At 41.6% G+C, this 27,166-nt stretch overlaps 1 protein-coding gene across 1 annotated transcript in view; it reads left to right on the top strand.

Annotated features, from left to right (window-relative positions):
• The window catches only part of LOC145683559 (uncharacterized), a 53,163-nt gene that overhangs the window by 12,163 nt on the left and 13,834 nt on the right, over positions 1 to 27,166 (top strand). The window contains exons 2-3 of the mRNA XM_081754907.1: positions 5,222 to 5,433; positions 25,925 to 25,978. Of these exons, the coding sequence (XP_081611033.1) occupies positions 5,259 to 5,433; positions 25,925 to 25,978 (229 nt within the window). The 5' untranslated portion in view covers positions 5,222 to 5,258. The remainder of the gene's footprint in view (positions 1 to 5,221; positions 5,434 to 25,924; positions 25,979 to 27,166) is intronic.

Consider the following 27,166-nt stretch of genomic DNA (forward strand, 5'->3'; position numbering starts at 1 on the left):
TATCTCAGATGTTTTATTTTAAACATAATAATTACTATGTTCTGCAATGATTATGTTATATATACACAACTTATGTATTCTAATGTAATTATTTTATATAATTTTTCATGCATTGCGGAAAATATAATTTTAAAAAAAGGATTAGCCTAGACGGGATTCGAACCCTCAACCTTATGATTTTAAATCCGACAGCTTACCAATGAGCTAACACAACCTTCTAGCGAGGTGTAACGGATCTCAAGATAATTATGACATTCATATCCATTACAAACGCTGTTTCTGTTCTACTTTGACTTTTATTTTAGTACTCAGGCGATAATTATGTTCTATTTCTTAACTTTGAGCATTCTTTTACATATGGAAAGATTCCTTAACGTATTTAAATGTTCCATTACGTATGGAGAGCTAAATGACAAACAAGCATGTGCTAACATTAAAAAAAAAAAAGGTTTCGAAATATTGTATCATTAAGTATTTCAATCAATGTTGCTTTTTTAAACACTTGGTAACAAGTCTTATTATATTTAAAAGAAGAAAAACACATCTGCAAACTTTTTCCCGATTGCAAAGGCTGGCTTGGAGGTTCGAACCTGGCTTACTTTTTCCCGAAGATACCCGAAGCTGGACTTAGAAAATTTTTGCCTCAAAATACCAATAAAGAATGCGCTCAACCTTTTTGAGACAAGGTGTACATAACTAACTAACTAACTCTATGGCCTATGGAACCCAGAGGTTCAATGCCACGTTCAAAAAAGCTCTCCACTGACTTCTATTCTTAGGCAATTGGATTCAGTTTCTATTTTGTATTTCTATCTCTGCGAGATCCATCTTAATATTGTCCTTCCATCTGCGCCTAGGTCTTCCTAATGGTCATTTTCCGATTGGTCTTCCAGTCAAGACTTTGAAAGCGTTTCTACTTTCTTCCATTCTAGCTATATGACCTGCCCACCTAAGCCTCCTAGACTTGACGACCCTAACAATGTTGGGTAAACCATATAAATTATGTAGTTCCTCGTTATGATGTTTCCGCCATTCCCCATTCCCGTTTTTCTTGGGTCCGAATATTCGTCTCAGGATCTTGTTCTCAAACACTTTCAGTCTTTATTCTTCCCTGCACGCCCTAATGAAAGTTCGTCAAGGTCAACCAAATATTAACGATTTCCCAACATACAGGGTGAGCCAAAAGTCACGTAGTTGTTAACTGTGAATAACTTTTTTATATTTACCGTTAATTTCCATTGATATTTCACAGACTTAAGGCCAAGGATGGGAGATTGTTTACATTTATGTGTGGAATATAATCTCTAGTACGGGTACTGTGTAGCACATGATTCCTGACAGTAGTCAACACTTCTGTTCCGAGTGCAAGGTATTTCTGCACAAATATTGTCCTTGAGCTTCTGCATTGTTTATGATTTGTTCACATATACTTTGTCCTTCAGATAGTCCCAAAGAAAATAATCAAGTGGAGTAAGGTCAGGCGAGTGAGAGGGCCAGTTTGTCAGTGTTTCTCGTGATGATGCGATGGCCCAAAATGGTTCTCAGAAGCCTAATTCAAGCCCTTGACATGTGTGCTGTGGCCCCATCTTGTTGAAACTACACGACAGGCATGTTCTACACTGCAGGACCCACAACGGTCTCAATTATATTTCGATATCGATCGCCTAACTTCACTCCGCTTGATAATATTGCAATAATAGATCATTATAACATTGTAATGTTAATATGAACGTCCGTTTCTTCACAGGATAACGGTTGAACAGAAGCTAATTTTTCAATGTTGCTTATACAATGGATAGATAACATGATTATATTTAGCCGATTTCGTTAATATTTTTTCGAGAAAAAAATATGTAGATGTTTTTCTTACGGCATTCGCGTATCTAAAACAAACTAACAAATTTTGACTCACACATTGCGGAGTGATGATGTCACAAAGGCAGTCATTTTTTTTTTACATATATCTCCTCCCTCCCCTTCCACAACGTTGACTCGTCAAAGTGAAACGATAAAAAACACTCAAGGCCCGACTTTCATATATGCTGAAAATTTGATCGAGAATAGTTGGATGGTTCAAAAGTTATTAGGTTTTATTTGTTTTTATTTATACGTCTCCCTCCCCTCGCACTCTCCTAGGATCTACCGTTAAAGTGAAATTACAAAAAAAAAAAAAATCCAGATCCGAACCTCATGTATCTTGAAAATTTGATTGAAATCGGTCGGATAGTTCAAGAGTTATTAACTTACAAAAATAGTCACTTTCAGTCTTATATAAATTGATTTTTATATATCTCCCCTCTTTCTCCTCCTCTACGTTGTTCCGTCAAATTTAAATCATAAAAGCGATCCCAGGCCTGAATCTCATCTATGTTGAAAATTTGATCAAGATAGGTCGAGTGGTTCAGGAGATATTAAGTTTTATTTATTTTTATACCCCCTCTCTCACCCCCTCCCATTAGTTCTACCATCAAAGTGAATAGCCTAAAACCAGCCGAGCCTCGAATCTCATCCATGTTACAAATTTGATCGAGATCGGTCGGGAGGTTCAGGAGATTTAGAGTAACAAACATAGTGATTCTCAATTTTATATACCGTATATAGATTAGCATTATCAGGAACAGAAACAGAACAAAACAAATAAGTATTACATTCACTTAACAATCTACTTTGTAGAAATCTTATTTCTAATATTTACCTGATTATACATTTACAATATATTTTTGTTATTTAAATGAGTCAGAGAATAAATATATAGTTAATAACTTCGTAGGAATAAAATAGTCGGCCGTCGGTCTTTCTGTTAATTCTTTGCATAATCAAACCACCGTAGATGAAATTTTAGCACTAAAACGTAGCGCATCAATTCCTATATGACTAATGTTTGCTATGCCTTTCAGTGTAAAATATCCTTTGTACCATATTTGAACAATTTCGTAAATAAAGAAAATATAGAAGAAACTATCCATATGACTGACAATTCAAATAACTTTATAAATATTACATTTTCACAAAATATCCCATTTTTGGGTGGGTAAATATAGAAAAGGTAAATATCTATTTTTTATTTACCTATCCATTAGGTATTTAGCCGACTTATATCACTAGGATGACGGTGAGAAGGGAGGGTGGAAAATTTAAAAATAAAATTAAAAATGCCGATATCAGTGTCCAATTCATAGTTTTCGAGGTCGCTGAGATAAATAGTGACATTTCCGATACGGTTTAAGTCGAAATCCTTTCCCTATGGTATCCTAAGAGGGGAAGGGGGTTCAAATACTTTCTATAAACTTACTCTTCCCGTACGAAGAACGGTTATATCAGCTAGTACGTGTATAAACACAACCCGCCGAATGTACGCTGTACACGTACAGGATGAGCACAAAATAACTGTCTCCAATTTATGAAGAAATAAAAGAAGTTAGGTACCCTGACAATCTTTATTGTACTTACAAATGCTGTTCAAATTTGTCTCTCGCCATGTTCAATGCACAAAGTACATGTCTTCAGCATTTATTTGAAATATCATGATACAACGGAGAGTTGGCATCCAATCTCTCGAACGATTGTTCGATTTAGCTCTTTCAAGTTTTTGACAATACCACACATGTATAAGTCGCATGATGTGAGGTCACATGAACGGGGTACAATGACGAGCCAATCCATTAATCGAAATGCTAATCCAAGAAGTACCTCACAACATTGGAATGAAGCGGTGCTCCATCGTGTTGGCACGTGAACTGAATACTTTTGTAACGAGAGTTATTTTCAAGTTTTGGAAAGACAATTTCCTGCCACATCTGAAGGCACATATCACTGTTAATGTGCTGCTCTGCTGTGTTAATGTGCTGTTAATGTGCACTGTTAAGGTCACTGTTCTTTAAAAAAAAAATGAATGATCCACTACTCCAAATATCAACCCAAACAGTGACACCAGGGACATTCAACTCTTTTGTTACAATTTTGTGTAGGTTGGTATCATTCCAATAAATACAATTGTGTCTGTTTACTCGACCGGCCATCTTGAATAAGGCCTCATCTGTTCATAAAATGCGTTTCCAGAAGTCTCTTGTCAGGTTCGTCCCGTATGAGAAACCACTCACAGAACTCAATATGCCGGTCCAGACCACCTTCGTGCAACGCGTGCAGAAGCTTTGGTCGATAAAGTTTCATATTCAAATCCCTTAATATGCTTTTTGAAGTGGTACGTTTCATTCCCAGATCACGCGCGTGCCTTCTCGTAGACTTCTTCGGGCTAGATACACAACTCTGACCAACAAGTTCGGTTTTTCTTTCATTTTGTGCTCATACACAAATCCTGTAGCATCGAATAGTTGGTTCAGGTTTCTCGTGGCTTGACGTGATGGTAATTCCACACCTGGAAATCTCCCGAAGCCTGCTGTCATAACATGTGTGTGTCTATTGTGTTTCCACCAAACTTATAGCACAAAAACACGTTGTTCATTTGTCAATTTTCGACAAATCTTATCATCTGTACTACTTGGTAAAACTTCACCAAGGAGATGTTTTTAAAATAGAAGATCTGCCTATACAACAAAATCGTGAAGCCAGACGTCACAGTTTCGCCACCCCCATTCTGCCCGCTCTGACCAATAAAATCACAATGTTTTGAGCCAACATTCATGGCGGAAACAAGAGTAGCCAACCAGACTTGGTGCTTTGACAGATGCTCGGTTATTTTTTTGGCTTCATTGAGTTAATAGGATGAAGATACATATGGACAGATCCTCTATTTTATAACATAATTGAACTTCACTCAGTAAACAACTCTTTAACAAAACACGTAGGAAAACTTGGTTAAAAATCCCAGTCACTCTATGACACACGGGCAGATCCTCTATTTTATAACATAATTGAACTTCACTCAATAAACAACTCTTTAACAAAACACGTAGGAAAACTTGGTTAAAAATCCCAGTCACTCTATGACACACGGGCAGATCCTCTATTTTATAACATAATTGAACTTCACTCAATAAACAACTCTTTAACAAAACACGTAGGAAAACTTGGTTAAAAATCCCAGTCACTCTATGACACACGGGCAGATCCTCTATTTTATAACATAATTGAACTTCACTCAGTAAACAACCCTTTAACAAAACACGTAGGAAAACTTGGTTAAAAATCCCAGTCACTCTAAGACACACAGTAGTGTCAGTTCTAGTACAAAATTTGATGTTTCTTTCTCTCTTTCTTGTAGATGTGGATATTTCAAACTTAAATCAGGATGCAGAATTATGGAGAAACATCCGAAGAAACACCTCCCAAAGCCAGACTCCATATCTCTTAGTAAATCCAAATCTGGCAAAAACTCTCCCAATGACAAAATCATTTTAAGTCCATCCATGGAATATCTTCTGGAAAGGCAGGCTGTCAGCAGTGACATGTGGGAAACCCCTGATAGCCTTGGAGGTAATTATTACTATATAATTCTAAGAGCCGTTCAGAAAGTAAAGATAGATTGCGCATCGAGATAAGCGCAGATCCCCCCACTACTGCGATCGCGTGCGCAGCAGTTATCGCCTTCCTTTACGTCAGTGCGAGCCTTGTCTTAATGCTGTGTGTTCATCCTAATTGTTTTTGCAGCGATTCAAACTGGCGGCGCCAATCGAAAACCCCACCAAATGTGAAGAACGGAATGTCATTCGTTTTCTGAACGCTCAAAAAGTTAAGCCTATTAAAATTTATAGGCGAATAGAGAATATTTATGGTGATAGTGAAATGAATGAGTCATCGGTGAGAAAATGGTCAAGGATGTTATAAAATAGAGGATCTGCCCATATGTATTTTCATCCTATGAACTCAGTGAAGCCAAGAAACAATCGAGCATCGTCTAAACCGGTACGTCTGATTGGCTACTCTCGTTTCGAGCAATGATTGTTGGCTCGAAACATTGCGATCTTAGTGGCGCGGAGCGGGCAGAATAGGCGTGGCGAAAAACTGTGACGTATGGCTTCACGATTTTGTTGTATGGGCAGAGCCTCTATTTTATAACATCCTTGAAAATGGTGCATTATGTTTAATCAAGGAAGGACCAGCGTGTGTGAAAAGATCGGAGTGGGAGACCATCACTTGTTACGGGAAAACTAAAGGAAAAGCGTTGAAGAAAACATTCAGGAAAACCGACAAGCAGGTTACACGAATCGTTTTGGATTGAAAACAGTTCGCAAACGATGAGGAACTCAAGCAAGCAGCGACAACCTCGCTTATGAAATCTTTGGCGGCAGATGAGTACAACATCGGCATTGGCTTTGTAAATAAATATTTGTGTCAGGGGCGGATCCAGGGGGGGGCGATCACCCCACCCCCCAAAAGAGGAAACTATCTTATTTTATATATATAAATAAAACCCATCCCAGAGTATGGAGCTCTTAAAAGTACCTCTAAATAGCAGTATTACGACCCCCCAGAAGTCCACCCTGGATCCGCCCCTGATTTGTGTTGATATCTTTTGTCTATTTAACTATGACAAAATGTTCTTTACTTTCTGGATGATTCTAATATACTGCAATTATATAATAAACACCACTGGCGTAGAAAGGGTAATATGGAATTCTCCTCATTTGCGTTACGATTCTATGCCACAAAAACATTTTTTTTTTTTTTTTTTTGAAACTGTGGAGTATAACTCGTTTCAAGTGTAAAGACACGTATATTGATAATATAGGAACTATAAAACTAAAACTTCAACAGGGTGATCCAGAAGTCCCGTTACACTCCTCATGTATTTATGTATTTTGCGATGAGGTAAAATTATGTATCAGAAAAAAAAATATGCAATGTGATAGGAGACAAAATAGTAATTTAATCCAGAGTCTCTACGTGGATATCATCATTTTCGTAACAAATACAAATGCGTCTCCAGTTACGTTCTGAAATTCTGAGCAGTATTGAGCAGCGATGAAAATTTGTGTTCAAAACGGGGGGAAGGGGGTTGGACCGTTCACATAATCTTTTTTTTAGTGATGTTCAAAATATTTTTGAAGTTAAAAAACAAACCTGTGGAGGATCAGGGGAGCAGAGTTGTCTTCAACATTGGGAGACGAGCAGATTTGAGGTTTATTTGGAGGAATATCAATTTCGTCTCACTTTCCTCTGTGGCAATCGAACACAAATAATCACATTTCTCCACAAAAAGACATTTTAAATCGGATTATTGAGGGGACAGTCCCCCTAGTTCCAAGATTGAAGGAGATATGTCCCCCTCACCCCCTATTTCCGTGAGTGGTATTGCGCAAGTGATCGTGGAAAATGCATGCCGAATAGCGTCTCTCAGTTCGTTAGCTGTGTGATAACGCTTACTGGCTACCTGCTGCTTGATATAACCCCAGAATGCATTGTTACATGACGAAACCAGAGGCGCTAGTAACTGGGGACAACCACATCCAATTTATTCGTTAGGAAACACTTCGTTCAGACATTCTTACACGTGCAACTGAATAATGAACTGGTAGGCCTACTCCATCTTTCTGAAAGTAAATCCGATCGATAAGTCCTTGGACTTGCCCTTGAAGGAAAAACCAGTACCAAAACATGGTTCGATAGGTTTCACTGTTGAAGTACGGGATGTCTCGTACTGTAGAAGAGTGTAACGGAGCTTTTGGATTCACTGGTCATTTTTGGCCTATACTTTACACATAATTGCAAACCAGACTTTGAAAGAATAAAGGAAAATTTGTGGATCCCTTGATCACTAGCTAAGTATCGCGTCCAATCACTCATTGTCAACGGCGCATCACTACTACCATCATTTCTTATGTCTTATTGTGGTTCACCTTATTAATTTGTATTCTTCGTACTACTACTTGATCTGTTTTCCAAATGATTTGCGGTAACTTTCTGATCACTTTTTCCACTGAAATTGTCTTCAGAATTACTAAATTATCTGCTATTTCATCGCTTTCAATATTTTTCTTCCTGCCACTGTAAGAAAACAGCCCTAACAGAAACGTGTTAGACTTTCTTCCAAATTTGAAAAAAAAAGTCACCATCGTTACATGTTGCTCACTCTTGTGCTAGCTGTGACACGATGAGTCACTGGTAGAGTGCTTATCTCTGGTTCATGGGATTTCTGGTTCGAGCCCGGCTAAGTAAGTAAGTGGTACTGTATCACATATTGTCTGATGAAGCCAAAGAGTTAGTTGGCGAAACTGTAACACGTGTTGAATTTTAATGAAAATATATAGTTTTGCTCAGCAAATAATTAGTTTATATTTAAAGATAATGGAGTGCAAACTATGACAAATTTCAGCATCGTGAAATAAACGTGTTAGTCGTCTTTTCAAGTGGAAAAAAAAAAAACATCGTCAACGTTACGACCATATTGCAGATTCTTTTGCTAGCTGTTGTGAAAACAAACTACACAGTGACTGGGTAAAAGTCAGGCAAGTTAAGATATTGGAGTGCAAACGACGGCAAATTAGTAAGTTGACTTACGACGACATAAAATGTCCGTTTCTCGTCTTTAAAATTACAAAGAGATAAGAGCTGACAACGCTAACTCTTCTCAACAGACAATGTGTAGAACAAACAGTGGTCAGTAATCAGTATTGCGTAGAGTCACCTAAATTGCTGTGACATAGGAAAGTGTAGAGACAAAGAGATATTGAGTGTACTTATAAGGTACCGTAAAACTGGGTTACTTTGCACCTCAGGGGTTACTTTGTACAAAATATGAAAAAGAGTTTCACAGTTCTCTGTCGGTAAAACCATGAACAATAAAGAGGAAGTTTAAATTGCTTCCGTAAGATAGAACATCTAACTGTATTTTGGCTATAATGTTCACGGTTAACATCAGTTCTAATTACCGGGAGGGTTCGTTGTTGTAGAGGTATGGAAAGCAGTCTCTGTAAAGGCAGCCAAAATTTGAATAATATCACGTACAAGAATTTCCGTCAAAGTTAAGTCAGTTTCGTAGAATACTACTGTGTATAATGGGACTTTGATGCAATAGTTGAAATTGAAATGTTAAACGTTTTAAAGTCATAAAAAAGTAAAACTAAAAGAAGGCGGTTTCAGTCAATAATCGGAGTTACTTTGCACCGGTCCAAAATACCGCTTAGATAGGAAATTATTACTACTGGGACCTTTTGCATTCTAAATTTAAGTAAATTTCCTATTTACGTCGATGCCGGAATGCATTTCTTGCTGGAAAATAAATTATTAACAGTGGCAGATCCAGAAAACTAGTTTGAGAGCGCCTTCACTCACAAAGGCTTCCTTTTTTCCTTTTTTCTTTTTTTTTCGTAATCACTAGACTTCTTGGGGTCTTGCAGCTTACACGCATATGAATGACTAATATTAGATTAAAAAAAAAGAAAAGAAAAAAGAAATCATGCAATTTTGGTGGGCTTCAGCCTGAGAGTCCCAAAGAACGTAAATTTTCTACTGATTACGGTTGGGATGATATTGTAAAATTCTCTCTGTTTATGTAAGGTAGAGCAATTACTGTACACGGGAATTTGGACTTTCCCTTCACCTTTTGTTATAAAAAGATCCCCTTAAATACAAAATGCATACAGTAAGTAATTCCTGTCATAATTTTGGGTAAGATAATAAAAGGAACCCGACCGGGCGTCCTGAGAGAGGAAAGAAATCCAATGACCGAGGCCTTAGGGCTTAAGAATAGGTATCTCTCAATTGACCAAGCGTCGTGAGAGGGCAAGGTAAACTCAATGGCCGGGCGCCTTAGGGCTTTAGGTGGTTCGATCAAATTGCATAGATTCATGCTTATTGATGCATACTCCTCTCTTTTATCCTGGAATGTCAGCTACCCTCGGCGATCTTCGTCTTGCTGACTGCTGGCGAATGTGGGAAACTCCTCTTCGGGTCCGTCGTCTGCGTTCTTTTGTTTACTATTTTCACGTGTAATATACACATGCTTATCACATGTTGTGGAGACCATGTGGAACCTTACAATATTCTTGGACAGAAGGTATAACCAAGGCAAATCAGTGCACGGGGATTTTTTCTCCTCCTGAGTTGGTATATTTGTGGGACATATGCTAAACTACTAGAATATGGTACCTGTGCCGGTACCAGAAAATACATAATTTTCTTACAAATATTGATAATTCAAACTAACAAGGGACATCACCCAATTGTCCGGCTCCGATTTCAATGAAATTTTTATTGTTGATAGAGGACATGTATTCATTACTTGTGATGACAGAAATTTTTGCCATCGTGCATGTTTTCTATTTTTTACTAATTTTTAAAGGTTGTGATGTGCTTAATAGAGATTACTGCAGAAGTCCCTTACTACCCTTTGTAAACGGAGTATTAATGAAAGAACAACCATGTAGATACGTATAGGGCCTAGGGGGAAGTCGTATGGTACGTATGACCTTGATGGCAGCCATCTTGAAATCCGCCATTTTGAATTAAGGTCAAGTTTTTTAAATGGGAATAGGGTAATATGATACATAATTTCGGGCTAGAATTTAATCAGAAAGACAATAGTGAAGTTAGTTTTAAGATGCGCTCATTTGGTGAAAAGTTACAGGCATATTAATTGTTTATACTTACTATGTGCGTAAGTCCCTTATCTCCGCTTCTAACCCGCGTATTAATGATAATAATTGGATAAAAGTTTCGGTAATACATATTATGCCTAGAGGGAAGTGGTACGATAAGGGTATCATTGACGGCAGCCATATTGCAATCCGCCATTTTGAATTAAGGTGAAGTTTTGAAAACTGAAAACCATAGCATGTGGCACCAAATTTTAATAGTAAATTTTCCCCAAAAGCCAATGGTATGCTTATTTTTGTTCTATAGTTAACCAGTATGAATTTATGACTCTTCTAATGTGCACGAAACGTCCAATATTCGATCTTTCAAACTGGCAACACTCCTAATTTTCACCGCATGTTTTAAGATTCCAACTGGCACTTTGCAATTGTTTCCATGGCTCATGTTTTCTAAATTTATTACATTTTTTTAAGAGTTGCGATTTGTTAGCTCATGAATAGTGTTGGGATAAGCATCCAGCAATTTTTCTGAATTTTGAAGACTTGCCATGTAATTATTAATTTCATAGGCAATGTAATTATTTATTTCCTATACCTGCAATTCAAAAACTCGTTTACTGACATAAATCATCGCAGAACGAAAGAACTCCAACTTTGCATTCAGGTAATACCGCAGACGTAGCTTATAATGGATACTAGATGAGACGAGAAATAAGTTGAAAATTCACTTCAAAAAAGGAAACGAAATATGATTGTTTTGTAAATCAATGGTCTTTTGTTTTGTTTTATATTTATTTGTTTATTGTATATTTATTTATTTTCTATGGCAATATTTTAGCTAGTCAGACAAAAAAGTCATTCGTTTTATAGTGATTGTTATCGATGGTTTATGTTTGTAAGATTTATAATCAGTATTGATCGGGAACTCGATTAAGTTACACCTTTTTATAAACAAGTTACCAGTTTTCATATTTTGTTCATGGTATAAATATTGTGTTGGGAACAGTAATATTATGCCTGTTTGATATTTTCTATCATTGCTGCTGTTCCTTTAAAGTTGTAAGGTTGAATTTGTTAAAAAAAAAAAAATACTGTTTGTCGTTTGCGCAACATGTACGCTATATTTCATGATAATTGTGAGTTCGTGTTACACAAATTTCTTATAATTTCAATTGTATTTCTTTACATCACATAGGTCCATAGGTTCCTCATGTACTCTGGGATAAAATAAATAACTACACTGCCTAGGAAATTAATAATTATATGGCAAGTCTTCAAAATTCAGAAAGATTGCTGGATGCTTATCCCAACACTATTCATGAACTCACAAATCGCAACTCTTAAAAAAATGTAATAAATTTAGAAAACATGAGCCATGGAAACAATTGCAAAGTGCCAGTTGGAATCTTAAAACATGCGGTGAAAATTAGGAGTGTTGCCAATTTGGAAGATCGAATAATGGACGTTTCGTGCACATTAGAAGAGTCATAAATTCATACTGGTTAACTATAGAACAAAAATAAGCATACCATTGGCTTTTGGGGAAAATTTACTATTAAAATTTGGTGCCACATGCTATGGTTTTCAGTTTTCAAAACTTCACCTTAATTCAAAATGGCGGATTGCAATATGGCTGCCGTCAATGATACCCTTATCGTACCACTTCCCTCTAGTCATAATATGTATTACCGAAATCATTAATACGCGGGTTAGAAGCGGAGATAAGGGACTTACGCACATAGTAAATATAAACAATTAATATGCCTGTAACTTTTCACCAAATGAGCGCATCTTAAAACTAACTTCACCATTGTCTTTCTGATTAAATTCTAGCCCGAAATTATGTATCATATTACCCTATTCCCATTTAAAAAACTTGACCTTAATTCAAAATGGCGGATTTCAAGATGGCTGCCGTCAAGGTCATACGCACCATACGACTTCCCCCTAGGCCCTATACGTATCTACATGGTTGTTCTTTCATTAACACTCCGTTTACGAAGGGTAGTGAGGGACTTCTGCAGTAATCTCTATTAACCACATCACAACCTTTAAAAATTTTTTAAAAATAGAAAACATGCACGATGGCAAAAATTTCTGTCATCACAAGTAATGAATACATGTCCTCTATCAACAACAGAAATTTCATTAAAATCGGAGCCGGACAATTGCGTGATGTCCCTTGTAAGTACTGATACAGGTACCATCATTCAAATATCAGTATTTGCAGACTGCGTGCAGTTTGGTGTAGAAAATAAAATGTATAAATACTGAAGAGAAAACATTGCACAGAAACGTTATGTTCGTATGTTGAACATACTTTTATTCTATGTTGTGCAAAGTAACCCCACCTATGGGTAACCCAAAGTTAATAAAGAACACATTGCTATTTCACTTACAAAATGGCTGTCAGAGAAGCAAAGGTAGTAAAAGTTAAATTTCTCATCTTTAAATAGCAGCAGACATCCTTCAGTGCCTGACATCTACCGGAGGAAATTGAAACTTCTAGCGCGTGATCCTTTTTACTGTGCACCAGACTTTATTAAATCACTAGCGGTGCTCGATCAGAATGCGTGCTCCGTTTTACAATCTGCCAGAATTTGTTTAAATATTGCTGCTGCTCAATCCAAAAATATGTCGCATTTTACGAAAAACTACAGGGTGTCCAATACACAATGTAACCTAGAGTTTGGGATAGCAGAACTTTTGAACCTGAAGTGGTTCACAAGTAATGGTTATACCAAAACTAAGCCTTGTTCAGGCATATATTTTTGAACTAGAAAGCAACGATAAAAGTACACTAGGAACCACACAGTATTGCCAGATGTAACCGAAGGTATAAATCAATTTTTTTTGCAAAATATGTAAATTGACTCATAAATCATACGCATGGATGTTCTGTCGTTAATTTTCAGTTTGTTTAGTTGCAGTAGCTTGGAAACTACGCAGCAGAAAAAAGAAAGAATTTTTTATTTTCAACGATAACTAAGCGGATGAGGCCTTTCTAAGGGGGGACTAGGGAAATCATACTAACACTCTGAATAAACTAACACTCTGAATTGGTAACTTTACTTATGTTTCAAAGCATCAAAAGGTGTGTTAAGGTTCTGTGTACATTGCAATTCCTGAGAACAATGCAAAACAAACTTTGAAATTATCGTGATAAAAGTTTTATTACATGCACCCGGAAACACTGCTATTCATTTCTATGCGGCTATTTGAAGCAAGGGTACACAAGATCAATTTTCAAACTATTCAAGACCGGGAAACGAACATGCGTATGATTTATGAGTCAATTTACATATTTTGCAAAAAAAAAAAAATACATTTTCGGTTACATCTGGCAACACTCTGTGGTTCCTAGTGTACTTCAATCATTGTTTCCTAGTTTAAAAATATATGTAGGAACAAGGCTTCATTTTGGTATAATCATTATTCGTGTATCACTTTAGGTCCAAAGGTTCTACTATCCCAAATTCTGGGTTGCATTGTATATTGGACACCCTGTACTATTACTACTACTAGATAGAACGACTTGAAATAACCGCTACCACTTCCTGCTCTGGAATAGAACCCGCAACTTTATACTAGGAATGACTAGTGTAACATCCTACACGTGGTTTATATTTGTATACATCAACATGTGTTTATAAACAAAACCACGAGTTGTTCTACTACAACTTACTACATGAAGAGACGACAGAAATCTTCGTTACTACTTGGTCATGTGATGGAGGACGAACACCAGCGCCACCGCTGCTCAGAAGAAGATGTAAAACTCCCAGCATCGCCAAAATCGACATCAGCTACGGCTGGTCAATTTCCTTTTCTTAGCTTGCCTAGACCTTTGAGACCTCCTGCCCATTAAGTTTACCTCGAGCTTTGTGGGAATTCAACCACTCTCCTAACTTGCGTGGAGCTTTCACATATTCCTTATCTAATCCAAGCATACTAGCTTGCCTAGAGCTTTGAGGCCTCTTGATCATTCAGCTTACCTCGAGCTTTATTGGAACTCAACCACTCTCCTAATTTGTGTGGAACTCTGAGAGATTCCTAAAATTACCCAAGCCTACTAGCTTGCCTAGAAATTTGAGGCCTCTTGCCCATTCAGCTTACCTCGAAGTTTGTGGGAACTCAACCACTCTCCTAACTTGCGTGAACTCTGAGATAATCCTAACTTAACCCAAGCCTACCAACTTGCCTTGAGCTTTGAGACATCTTCCCCATTCAGCTTACCTCGAGGTATGTGGGAACCAAACCACTCACCTAACTTGCGTGAGCTCTGAGAGATTCCTAACTTAACCCAAGCCTACTAGCTTTCCTAGAGCTTTGAGGCCCCCTCCCATTCTGCTTACTTCGAGGTTTGTAGGAACTCTATCACTCTCCTAACTTGCGTGAGCTCTCAGAGATTCCTAACTTAACCCAAGCCTACTAGCTTGCCTAGAGCTTTGAGAGCTCCATGCCCATTCAGCTTACCTCGAGCTTTGTGGGAACTCAACCACTCTCCTAACTTGCGTGGAGCTCTGAGACATTCCTAACTTAACCCAAGCCTACTAGCTTGCCTAGAGCTTTGAGGCCTCTTGCCCATTAAGCTTACCTCGAGGTTTGTGGGAACTCTATCACTCTCTTAACTTGCGTGAGCTCTCAGAGATTCCTAACTTAACCCAAGCCTACTAGCTTGCCTAGAGCTTTGAGGCTTCTTGCCCATTCAGCTTACCTCGAAGTTTGTGGGAACTCAACCACTCTCCTAACTTGCGTGAACTCTGAGATAATCCTAACTTAACCCAAGCCTACCAGCTTGCCTTGAGCTTTGAGACATCTTCCCCATTCAGCTTACCTCGAGGTTTGTGGGAACCCAACCACTCACCTAACTTGCGTGAGCTCTGAGAGATTCCTAACTTAACCCAAGCCTACTAGCTTGCCTGGAGCTTTGAGGCCCCCTCCCATTCTGCTTACTTCGAGGTTTGTGGGAACTCTATCACTCTCCTAACTTGCGTGTGCTCTGAGAGAATCCTAACTTAACCCAAGCCTACTAGCTTGCCTAGAGCTTTGAGACATCTTGCCCATTCAGCTTACCTCGAGCTTTGTGGGAACCCAACCACTCTGCTAACGAGCATGATCTCTGAGACATTCCTAACTTAACCCAAGCCTACTAGCTTGCCTAGAGCTTTGAGGCCCCCTCCCATTCTGCTTACCTCGAGGTTTGTGGGAACTCTATCACTCTCCTAACTTGCGTGAGCTCTGAGAGATTCCTAACTTACCCCAAGCCTACTAGCTTGCCTAGAGCTTTCAGGCCCCCTCTCATTCTGCTTACCTCGAGGTTTGTAAGAACTCTATCACTTTCCTAACTTACGTGAGCTCCGAGAGAATCCTAACTTAACCCAAGCCTACTAGCTTGCCTAGAGCTTTAAGGCCTCCTGCCCATTCAGCTTACCTCGAGGTTTGTGGGAACCCAACCACTCTCCTAACTTGCGTGGAGCTCTGAGAGATTCCTAACATAACCGAAGCCTACTAGCTTGCCTAGCGCTTTGAGGCCTCCTGCCCATTCTGCATACCTCGAGGTTTGTGGGAACTCTATCACTCTCTTAACTTGCGTAAGCTCTGAGAGATTCCTAACTTAACCCAAGCCTACTAGCTTGCCTAGAGCTTTGAGAGCTCCTACCCATTCAGCTTACCTCGAGCTTTGTGGGAACTCAACCACTCTCCTAACTTGCGTGACCTCTCAGAGATTCCTAACTTAACCCAAGCCTACTAGCTTGCCTAAAGCTTTGAGAACTCCTGCCCATTCAGCTCACGTCGAGCTTTGTGGGAACTCAACCACTCTCCTAACTTGCCTGGAGCTCTAAGAGATTCCTAACTTAACCCAACCCTAATAGCTTGCCTATAGCTTTCAGAGCTCCTGCCCATTCAGCTTACCTCGAGCTTTGTGGGAACTCAACCACTCTCCTAACTTGCGTGGAGCTCTGAGACATTCCTAACTTAACCCAAGCCTACTAGCTTGCCTAGAGCTTTGAGGCCTCTTGCCCATTAAGCTTTCCTCGAGGTTTGTGGGAACTCTATCACTCTCTTAACTTGCGTGAGCTCTGAGAGATTCCTAACTTAACCCAAGCCTACTAGCTTGCCTAGAACTTTGAGGCCTCTTGCCCATTCAGCTTACCTCGAAGTTTGTGGGAACTCAACCACTCTCCTAACTTGCGTGAACTCTGAGATAATCCTAACTTAACCCAAGCCTACCAGCTTGCCTTGAGCTTTGAGACATCTTCCCCATTCAGCTTACCTCGAGGTATGTGGGAACCAAACCACTCACCTAACTTCCGTGAGCTCTGAGAGATTCCTAACTTAACCCAAGCCTACTAGCTTGCCTAGAGCTTTGAGGCCCCCTCCCATTCTGCTTACTTCGAGGTTTGTGGGAACTCTATCACTCTCCTAACTTGCGTGAGCTCTGAGAGTATCCTAACTTAACCCAAGCCTACTAGCTTGCCTAGAGCTTTGAGGCCTCTTCCCCATTAAGCTTACCTCGAGGTTTGTGGGAACTCAACCACTCTCCTAACTTGCATGAGCTCTAAGAGATTCCTAACTTAACCGAAGCCTACTAGCTTGTTTAGACCTTTGAGGCCTCTTGCCCATTCAGCTTACCTCGAGGTTTGTGGGAACTTAACCACTCTCCTAACTTGCGTGAGCTCTGAGAGAATCATAACTTAACCCAAGCCTACTAGCTTGCCTAGAGCTTTGAGACATCTTGCCCATTCAGCTTACCTCGAGGTTTGTGGGAACCCAACCACACTCCTAACTTGCGTGAGCTCTGAGACATTCCTAACTTAACCCAGGCCTACTAGCTTGCCTAGAGCTTTGAGGCCCTTCTCCTATTCTGCTTACCTCGAGGTTTGTGGGAACTCTATCACTCTCCTAACTTGCGTGAGCTTCGAGAGAATCCTAACATAACCGAAGCCTACTAGCTTGCCTAGCGCTTTGAGGCCTCCTGCCCATTCAGCTTACATCAAGCTTTGTGGGAACTCAACCACTCTCCTATCTTGCTTGGAGCTCTGAGAGAATCCTAACTCAACCCAAGCCTACTAGCTTGCCTAGAGCTTTGAGGCCCCCTCCCATTCTGCTTACCTCGAGGTTTGTGGGAACTGAGCCACTCTCCTAACTTGCGTGAGCTCTGAGAGAATCCTAACTTAACTCAAGCCTACCAGCTTGCCTAGAGCTTTGAGACATCTTCCCCATTCAGCGTACCTCGAGCTTTGTGGGAACTCAACCACTCTCCTAAATTGCGTGAGCTCTGAGCTTCCTAACTTAACTCAAGCCTACTAGCTTGCCTAGAGCTTTGAGGCCCCCTCCCATTCTGCTTATCTCGAGGTTTGTAAGAACTCTATCACTCTCCTAACTTGCGTGAGCTCCGAGAGAATCCTAACTTAACCCAAGCCTACTAGCTTGCCTAGAGCTTTGAGACATCTTGCCCATTCAGCTTACCTCGAGGTTTGTGGAACCCAACCACTCTCCTAACTTGCGTGGAGCACTGAAAGATTCCTAACTTAACCCAAGCCTACTAGCTTGCCTGGAGCTTTGAGGCCTCCTGCCCATTAAGTTTACCTCGAGGTTTGTGGGAACTCTATCACTCTCTTAACTTGCGTGACCTCTGAGAGATTCCTAACTTAACCCAAGCCTACTAGCTTGCCTGGAGCTTTGAGGCCTCCTGCCCATTCTGCTTACCTCGAAGTTTGTGGGAACTCTATCACTCTCTTAACTAGCGTGAGCTCTGAGAGATTCCTAACTTAACCCAAGCCTACTAGCTTGCCTAGAGCTTTGAGAGCTCCTGCCCATTCAGCTTACCTCGAGCTTTATGGGAACTCAACCACTCTCCTAACTTGCGTGAGCTCTAACAGATTCCTAACTTAACCCAAGCCTACTAGCTTGCCTCGAGCTTTGAGAACTCCTGCCCATTATGCTTACCTCGAGGTTTGTGGGAACTTAACCACTCTCCTAACTTGCGTGAGCTCTGAGAGATTCTTAACTTAACCCAAGCCTACTAGCTTGCCTAGCGCTTTGAGGCCTCCTGCCCATTCAGCTTACATCGAGCTTTGTTGGAACTAAACCACTCTCCTAACTTGCGTGAGCTCTGAGAGAATCCTAACTTAACCCAAGCCTACTAGCTTGCCTAGAGTTTTGAGAACTCCTGCCCATTCAGCTTACCTCGAGCTTTGTGGGAACTCAACCACTCTCCTAACTTGCCTGGAACTCTGAGAGATTCCTAACTTAACCCAAGCCTACTAGCTTGCCTAGAGCTTTGAGTCCCTTCTCCCATTCTGCTTACCTCGAGGTTTGTAGGAACTCAACCACTCTCCTAATTTGCGTGAGCTCTGAGAGAATCTTAACTTAATCCAAGACTACTAGCTTGCCTAGAGCTTTGAGGCCTCTTGCCCATTCAGCTTACCTGGAGGTTTGTGGGAACTCAACCACTCTCCCTACTTGCGTGAGCTCTGAGAGAATCTTAACTTAACCCAAGCCTACTAGCTTGCCTGGAGCTTTGAGGCGTCCTGCCCATTCAGCTTACTTCGAGCTTTGTGGGAACCCAACCACTCTCCTAACTTGCGTGAGCTCTCAGAGTTTCCTAACTTAACTCAAGCCTACTAGCTTGCCTAGAGCTTTGACGTCTCCTGCCTTTTCTGCGTACCTCGAGGTTTGTGGGAACCCAACCACTCTCCTAACTTGCGTGAGCTCTGAGAGATTCCTAACTTAACCCAAGCCTACTAGCTTGCCTAGAGCTTTGAGGCCTCTTGCCCATTCAGCTTACCTCGAGGTTTGTGGGAACTCAACCACTGTCCTAACTTGCGTGAGTTCTGAGAGAATTCTAACTTAACCCAAGCCTACTAGCTTGCCTAGAGGTTTGAGATCTCCTCCTATTCTGCTTACCTTGAGGTTTGTGAGAACTCTTATCTCTCTCCTAACTTGCGTGAACTCTGAGAGATTCCTAACTTAACCCTAGCTTACTAGCTTGCCTAGAGCTTTGAGGCCTCTTGCCCATTCTGCTTACCTCGAGATTTGTGGGAACTTAACCACTCTCCTAACTTGCGTGAGCTCTGAGAGATTCCTAACTTAACCCAAGCCTACTAGCTTGCCTAGAGCTTTGAGGCCTCTTACCCATTCAGCTTACCTCGAGTTTTGTTGGATCCCAATTACTCTCCTAACTTGCGTGAGCTCTGAGAGATTCCTAACTTAACCCAAGCCTACCAGCTTGCCTAGAGCTTTGACGCCTCCTACCCATTCTGTTTACCTCGAGGTTTGTGGGAACTCTATCACTCTCCTAACTTGCCTGAGCTCTGAGAGATTCATAACTTAACCCAAGCCTACTAGCTTGCCTAGAGCTTTGAGACATCTTGCCCATTCAACTTACCTCGAGCTTTGTGGGAACCCAACTACTCTCCTAACTTCCGTGAGCTCTGAGAGATTCCTAACTTAACCCAAGCCTACTAGCTTGCCTAAAGCTTTGAGAACTCCTGCCCATTCAGCTCACGTCGAGCTTTGTGGGAACTCAACCACTCTCCTAACTTGCGTGGAGCTCTGAGAGATTCCTAACTTAACCCAAGCCTACTAGCTTGCCTAGAGCTTTGAGGCCTCTTACCCATTAAGCTTACCTCGAGTTTTGTTGGAACTCAACCACTCTCCTAACTTGCGTGAGCTCTGAGACATTCCTAACTTAACCCAAGCCTATTAGCTTGCCTAGAGCTTTGAGGCCTCCTGCCCATTCTGCTTACCTCGAGGTGTGTGGGAACTCTATCACTCTCCTAACTTGCGTGAGCTCTGAGAGTTTCCTAACTTAACCCAAGCCTACTAACTTGCCTAGAGCTTTGAGGCATGTTGCCCATTCAGCTTACCTCGAGGTTTGTAGGAACTCAACCACTCTCCTAACTTGCGTAAGCTCTGAAAGAATCCTAACATAACCCAAGCCTACTAGCTTGCCTAGAGCTTTGAGACATCTTGCCCATTCAGCTTACCTCGAGGTTCGTGGGAACCCAACCACACTCCTAACTTGCGTGAGCTCTGAGACATTCCTAACTTAACCCAGGCCTACTAGCTTGCCTAGAGCTTTGAGGCCCTTCTCCTATTCTGCTTACCTCGAGGTTTGTGGGAACTCTATCACTCTCCTAACTTGCGTGAGCTTCGAGAGAATCCTAACATAACCGAAGCCTACTAGCTTGCCTAGCGCTTTGAGGCCTCCTGCCCATTCAGCTTACATCGAGCTTTGTGGGAACTCAACCACTCTCCTATCTTGCTTGGAGCTCTGAGAGAATCCTAACTTAACCCAAGCCTACTAGCTTGCCTAGAGCTTTGAGGCCCCCTCCCATTCTGCTTACCTCGAGGTTTGTGGGAACTGAGCCACTCTCCTAACTTGCGTGAGCTCTGAGAGAATCCTAACTTAACTCAAGCCTACCAGCTTGCCTAGAGCTTTGAGACATCTTCCCCATTCAGCGTACCTCGAGCTTTGTGGGAACCCAACAACTCTCCTAAATTGCGTGAGCTCTGAGCTTCCTAACTTAACTCAAGCCTACTAGCTTGCCTAGAGCTTTGAGGCCCCCTCCCATTCTGCTTATCTCGAGGTTTGTAAGAACTCTATCACTCTCCTAACTTGCGTGAGCTCCGAGAGAATCCTAACTTAACCCAAGCCTACTAGCTTGCCTAGAGCTTTGAGACATCTTGCCCATTCAGCTTACCTCGAGGTTTGTGGAACCCAACCACTCTCCTAACTTGCGTGGAGCACTGAAAGATTCCTAACTTAACCCAAGCCTACTAGCTTGCCTGGAGCTTTGAGGCCTCCTGCCCATTAAGTTTACCTCGAGGTTTGTGGGAACTCTATCACTCTCTTAACTTGCGTGACCTCTGAGAGATTCCTAACTTAACCCAAGCCTACTAGCTTGCTTGGAGCTTTGAGGCCTCCTGCCCATTCTGCTTACCTCGAAGTTTGTGGGAACTCTATTACTCTCTTAACTAGCGTGAGCTCTGAGAGATTCCTAACTTAACCCAAGCCTACTAGCTTGCCTAGAGCTTTGAGAGCTCCTGCCCATTCAGCTTACCTCGAGCTTTATGGGAACTCAACCACTCTCCTAACTTGCGTGAGCTCTAACAGATTCCTAACTTAGCCCAAGCCTACTAGCTTGCCTCGAGCTTTGAGAACTCCTGCCCATTCTGCTTACCTCGAGGTTTGTGGGAACTTAACCACTCTCCTAACTTGCGTGAGCTCTGAGAGATTCTTAACTTAACCCAAGCCTACTAGCTTGCCTAGCGCTTTGAGGCCTCCTGCCCATTCAGCTTACATCGAGCTTTGTTGGAACTAAACCACTCTCCTAACTTGCGTGAGCTCTGAGAGAATCCTAACTTAACCCAAGCCTACTAGCTTGCCTAGAGTTTTGAGAACTCCTGCCCATTCAGCTTACCTCGAGCTTTGTGGGAACTCAACCACTCTCCTAACTTGCCTGGAACTCTGAGAGATTCCTAACTTAACCCAAGCCTACTAGCTTGCCTAGAGCTTTGAGTCCCTTCTCCCATTCTGCTTACCTCGAGGTTTGTGGGAACTCAACCACTCTCCTAATTTGCGTGAGCTCTGAGAGAATCTTAACTTAATCCAAGACTACTAGCTTGCCTAGAGCTTTGAGGCCTCTTGCCCATTCAGCTTACCTGGAGGTTTGTGGGAACTCAACCACTCTCCTTACTTGCGTGAGCTCTGAGAGAATCTTAACTTAACCCAAGCCTACTAGCTTGCCTGGAGCTTTGAGGCGTCCTGCCTATTCAGCTTACTTCGAGCTTTGTGGGAACCCAACCACTCTCCTAACTTGCGTGAGCTCTCAGAGTTTCCTAACTTAACTCAAGCCTACTAGCTTGCCTAGAGCTTTGACGTCTCCTGCCTTTTCTGCGTACCTCGAGGTTTGTGGGAACTCTATCACTCTCCTAACTTGCCTGAGCTCTGAGAGATTCATAACTTAACCCAAGCCTACTAGCTTGCCTAGAGCTTTGAGACATCTTGCCCATTCAACTTACCTCGAGCTTTGTGGGAACCCAACTACTCTCCTAACTTGCGTGAGCTCTGAGAGATTCCTAACTTAACCCAAGCCTACTAGCTTGCCTAAAGCTTTGAGAACTCTTGCCCATTCAGCTCACGTCGAGCTTTGTGGGAACTCAACCACTCTTCTAACTTGCGTGGAGCTCTGAGAGATTCCTAACTTAACCCAAGCCTACTAGCTTGCCTAGAGCTTTGAGGCCTCTTACCCATTCAGCTTACCTCGAGTTTTGTTGGAACTCAACCACTCTCCTAACTTGCGTGAGCTCTGAGACATTCCTAACTTAACCCAAGGCTACTAGCTTGCCTAGAGCTTTGACGCCTCCTGCCCATTCTGCTTACCTCGAGGTGTGTGAGAACTCTATCACTCTCCTAACTTGCGTGAGCTCTGAGAGATTCCTAACTTAACCCAAGCCTACTAACTTGCCTAGAGCTTTGAGGCATGTTGCCCATTCAGCTTACCTCGAGGTTTGTGGGAACTCAACCACTCTCCTAACTTGCGTAAGCTCTGAGAGAATCCTAACTTAACCCAAGCCTACTAGCTTGCCTAGAGCTTTGAGACATCTTGCCCATTCAGCTTACCTCGAGCTATGTGGGAACCCAACCACTCTCCTATCTTGCGTGAGCTCTGAGAGATTCCTAACTTAACCCAAGCCTACTAGCTTGTCTAGAGCTTTGAGGCCTCCGGCCCATTCTGCTTACCTCGAGGTTTGTGGTAACTCTATCACTCTCCTAACTTGCGTGAGCTCTGAGACATTCCTAACTTAACCCTAGCCTACTAGCTTGCCTAGAGCTTTGAGGCCTCTTACCCATTCAGCTTACCTCGAGCTTTGTTGGAACCCAACCACTCTCCTAACTTGCGTGAGCTCTGAGAGATTCCTAACTTAACCCACGCCTACTACTTTGCCTAGAGCTTTGAGGCCTCGTGCCCATTCTGCTTACCTCGAGGTTTGTGGGAACTTTATCACTCTCCTAACTTGCGTGAGTTCTGAGAGAATTCTAACTTAACCCAAGCCTACTAGCTTGCCTAGAGGTTTGAGATCTCCTCCTATTCTGCTTACCTTGAGGTTTGTGAGAACTCTTATCACTCCCCTAACTTGCGTGAACTCTGAGAGATTCCTAACTTAACCCTAGCTTACTAGCTTGCCTAGAGCTTTGAGGCCTCTTGCCCATTCTGCTTACCTCGAGATTTGTGGGAACTTAACCACTCTCCTAACTTGCGTGAGCTCTGAGAGATTCCTAACTTAACCCAAGCCTACTAGCTTGCCTAGAGCTTTGAGGCCTCTTACCCATTCAGCTTACCTCGAGTTTTGTTTGATCCCAATTACTCTCCTAACTTGCGTGAGCTCTGAGAGATTCCTAACTTAACCCAAGCCTACCAGCTTGCCTAGAGCTTTGACGCCTCCTACCCATTCTGTTTACCTCGAGGTTTGTGGGAACTCTATCACTCTCCTAACTTGCCTGAGCTCTGAGAGATTCATAACTTAACCCAAGCCTACTAGCTTGCCTAGAGCTTTGAGGCCTCCTGCCCATTCTGCTTACTTCGAGCTTTGTGGGAACTCAATCACTCTCCTAACTTGCGTGAGCTCTGAGAGAATCCTAACTTAACCCAAGCCTACTAGCTTGCCTAGAGCTTTGAGACATCTTGCCCATTCAGCTTACCTCGAGCTTTGTGGGAACCCAACTACTCTCCTAACTTGCGTGAGCTCTGAGAGATTCCTAACTTAACCCAAGCCTACTAGCTTGCCTAAAGCTTTGAGAACTCCTGCCCATTCAGCTCACGTCGAGCTTTGTGGGAACTCAACCACTCTCCTAACTTGCGTGGAGCTCTGAGAGATTCCTAACTTAACCCAAGCCTACTAGCTTGCCTAGAGCTTTGAGGCCTCTTACCCATTCAGCTTACCTCGAGTTTTGTTGGAACTCAACCACTCTCCTAACTTGCGTGAGCTCTGAGACATTCCTAACTTAACCCAAGCCTACTAGCTTGCCTAGAGCTTTGAGGCCTCCTGCCCATTCTGCTTACCTCGAGGTGTGTGGGAACTCTATCAGTCTCCTAACTTGCGTGAGCTCTGAGAGATTCCTAACTTAACCCAAGCCTACTAGCTTGCCTAGAGCTTTGAGGCATGTTGCCCATTCAGCTTACCTCGAGGTTTGTGGGAACTCAACCACTCTCCTAACTTGCGTAAGCTCTGAGAGAATCGTAACTTAACCCAAGCCTACTAGCTTGCCTAGAGCTTTGAGACACCTTGCCCATTCAGCTTACCTCGAGCTATATGGGAACCCAACCACTCTCCTATCTTGCGTGAGCTCTGAGGGATTCCTAACTTAACCCAAGCCTACTAGCTTGCCTAGAACTTTGAGGCATCTTGCCCATTCAGCTTACCTCGAGGTTTGTGGGAACTCAACCACTCTCCTAACTTGCGTAAGCTCTGAGAGAATCCTAACTTAACCCAAGCCTACTAGCTTGCCTAGAGCTTTGAGACATCTTGCCCATTCAGCTTACCTGGAGCTATGTGGGAACCCAACCACTCTCCTATCTTGCGTGAGCTCTGAGAGATTCCTAACTTAACCCAAGCCTACTAGCTTGTCTAGAGCTTTGAGGCCTCCGGCCCATTCTGCTTACCTCGAGGTTTGTGGTAACTCTATCACTCTCCTAACTTGCGTGAGCTCTGAGACATTCCTAACTTAACCCAAGCCTACTAGCTTGCCTAGAGCTTTGAGGCCTCTTACCCGTTCAGCTTACCTCGAGCTTTGTTGGAACCCAACCACTCTCCTAACTTGCATGAGCTCTGCGAGATTCCTAACTTAACCCACGCCTACTACTTTGCCTAGAGCTTTGAGGCCTCGTGCCCATTCTGCTTACCTCGAGGTTTGTGGGAACTCTATCACTCTCCTAACTTGCGTGAGCTCTGAGAGATTCCTAACCGCAATCACCTAGCTTAGGTGGAGCTTTCTGGTTTTCCTGTCCGTCTAGCTTGTCTGGATCTTTGCGGGACTCCAACCTCTCTTTGCTTGCCTGGAGCACTGGGAATCCTAACGCACCTCCACTCAGCTTTCTTGGAGCTTTATGGGAATCCTTCCCTTGGCTGCCTCAACCTTGGGGCACCTATTTACCATAACTATAAATATTTTGCATATTTTATATTTGTCTTAAGACCACAGTTATAGTGATTCTGTGTTATATTGTTTTATAACTTTTTTATATAATAAAAGGTTGTCGAAAAAGCCTAATCCTGTGTGTAATTTGCTTTGCCATCTATCTTAATAAGGCAATTTTACACTATTCTGAATATCATTATGCAAATAAGCTTGTTTTTGTTGTCATTAATACGTACATGCATACATGTATTATTAATAATAACTAATTTATTTATTTCAGGAGACATAGAAAGTAGCAAAAGTCGAAATGAACCATCGGATAGAGACAATTATGGTAAGTAACGGTCAGATTAAGGAGAGATCACTTACCATTGTTATTTTTACTGTTAGCGGCATTATGTTTCATATATCTATAGGCACACTTTATATTTCTGCTGTCTTAGATACGAGGGTGTTTCCAAAAGTTCCCGGACTGGCACTGAAATATCGTCCCACTGGTACTAAGCCATTCAGGGATTATGGTGCCATCTATGGAAAATAATAAATTAGTTTCAACTATCTATTTGGGCGAGTTTGTTGGAGGCAGTCATTTGAATCAGTCGCTCTGTGCGTTGAGCTCGTATCCTGTATCATAATGCTCCAGTCCATACGACTGTCGCCAAGGTACAGTGCTAAATCTGGGCTGTAGGGTGGGTTGTTTAATTTTCTCAAAGATCCAGCCTTTCACTGAAACAATGGGAGTAAGAAAATTACCGTAAGTTAGTATACTAAATTTTGGAAATGATCTACTCACTTTATTGTTAAGATCTGTTAGCTAGAGATTAGGCTTTATGTTTAGGTAAGTTTATTCATTTTTAGCTAGATTCTGAGCATCATTTAGGTATTTTCTGAAGACACCTGTTGGCAGCACTGAATGCATAGTCTATGGCGAATTAGCATGAAGAGATACTCAATTCAACACCAAACAGAAATTTTTCGAATTTCCTATATAAATATGATAGAACCGGGGCGCGTTCTGTTGAGAAATGGTGCTGTGAACTGACATATATTATGTGATCTGTCCCTGGATTAAGATTATTAAAACTGGCATTAAATTTGATTATGTGATTAGCCCCTGAATTAGGATTATTGAAACTGCCATTAAATTTGATTGTGATTAGCCCCTGAATTAAGATTATTGAGACTGGCATTAAATTTATGTGATTAGCCCCTGAATTAAGATTGTTGAGACTGGCATTAAATTTGATTATGTGATTAGCTCCTGGATTAAGATTATTGCGACTGGCATTGAATATAATTATGTGATTAGCCCCTGAATTAAGATTATTGTGACTGGAATTAAATTTATGTGATTAGCCCCTGGATAAGATTATTGAGACTGGCATTAAATTTGATTATGTGATTAGTCCCTGAATTAGGATTATTGAAACTGCCATTAAATTTGATTATGTGATTAGCCCCTGGATTAAGATTATTGAAACTGGCATTCAATTTGATTATGTGATTAGCCCCTGAATTAAGA

The sequence above is a fragment of the Thermobia domestica genome, chromosome 4 (assembly GCF_964235325.1).
Source record: "Thermobia domestica chromosome 4, izTheDome1.hap1.1, whole genome shotgun sequence".
Taxonomy (NCBI): Eukaryota; Metazoa; Arthropoda; class Insecta; order Zygentoma; family Lepismatidae; genus Thermobia; species Thermobia domestica.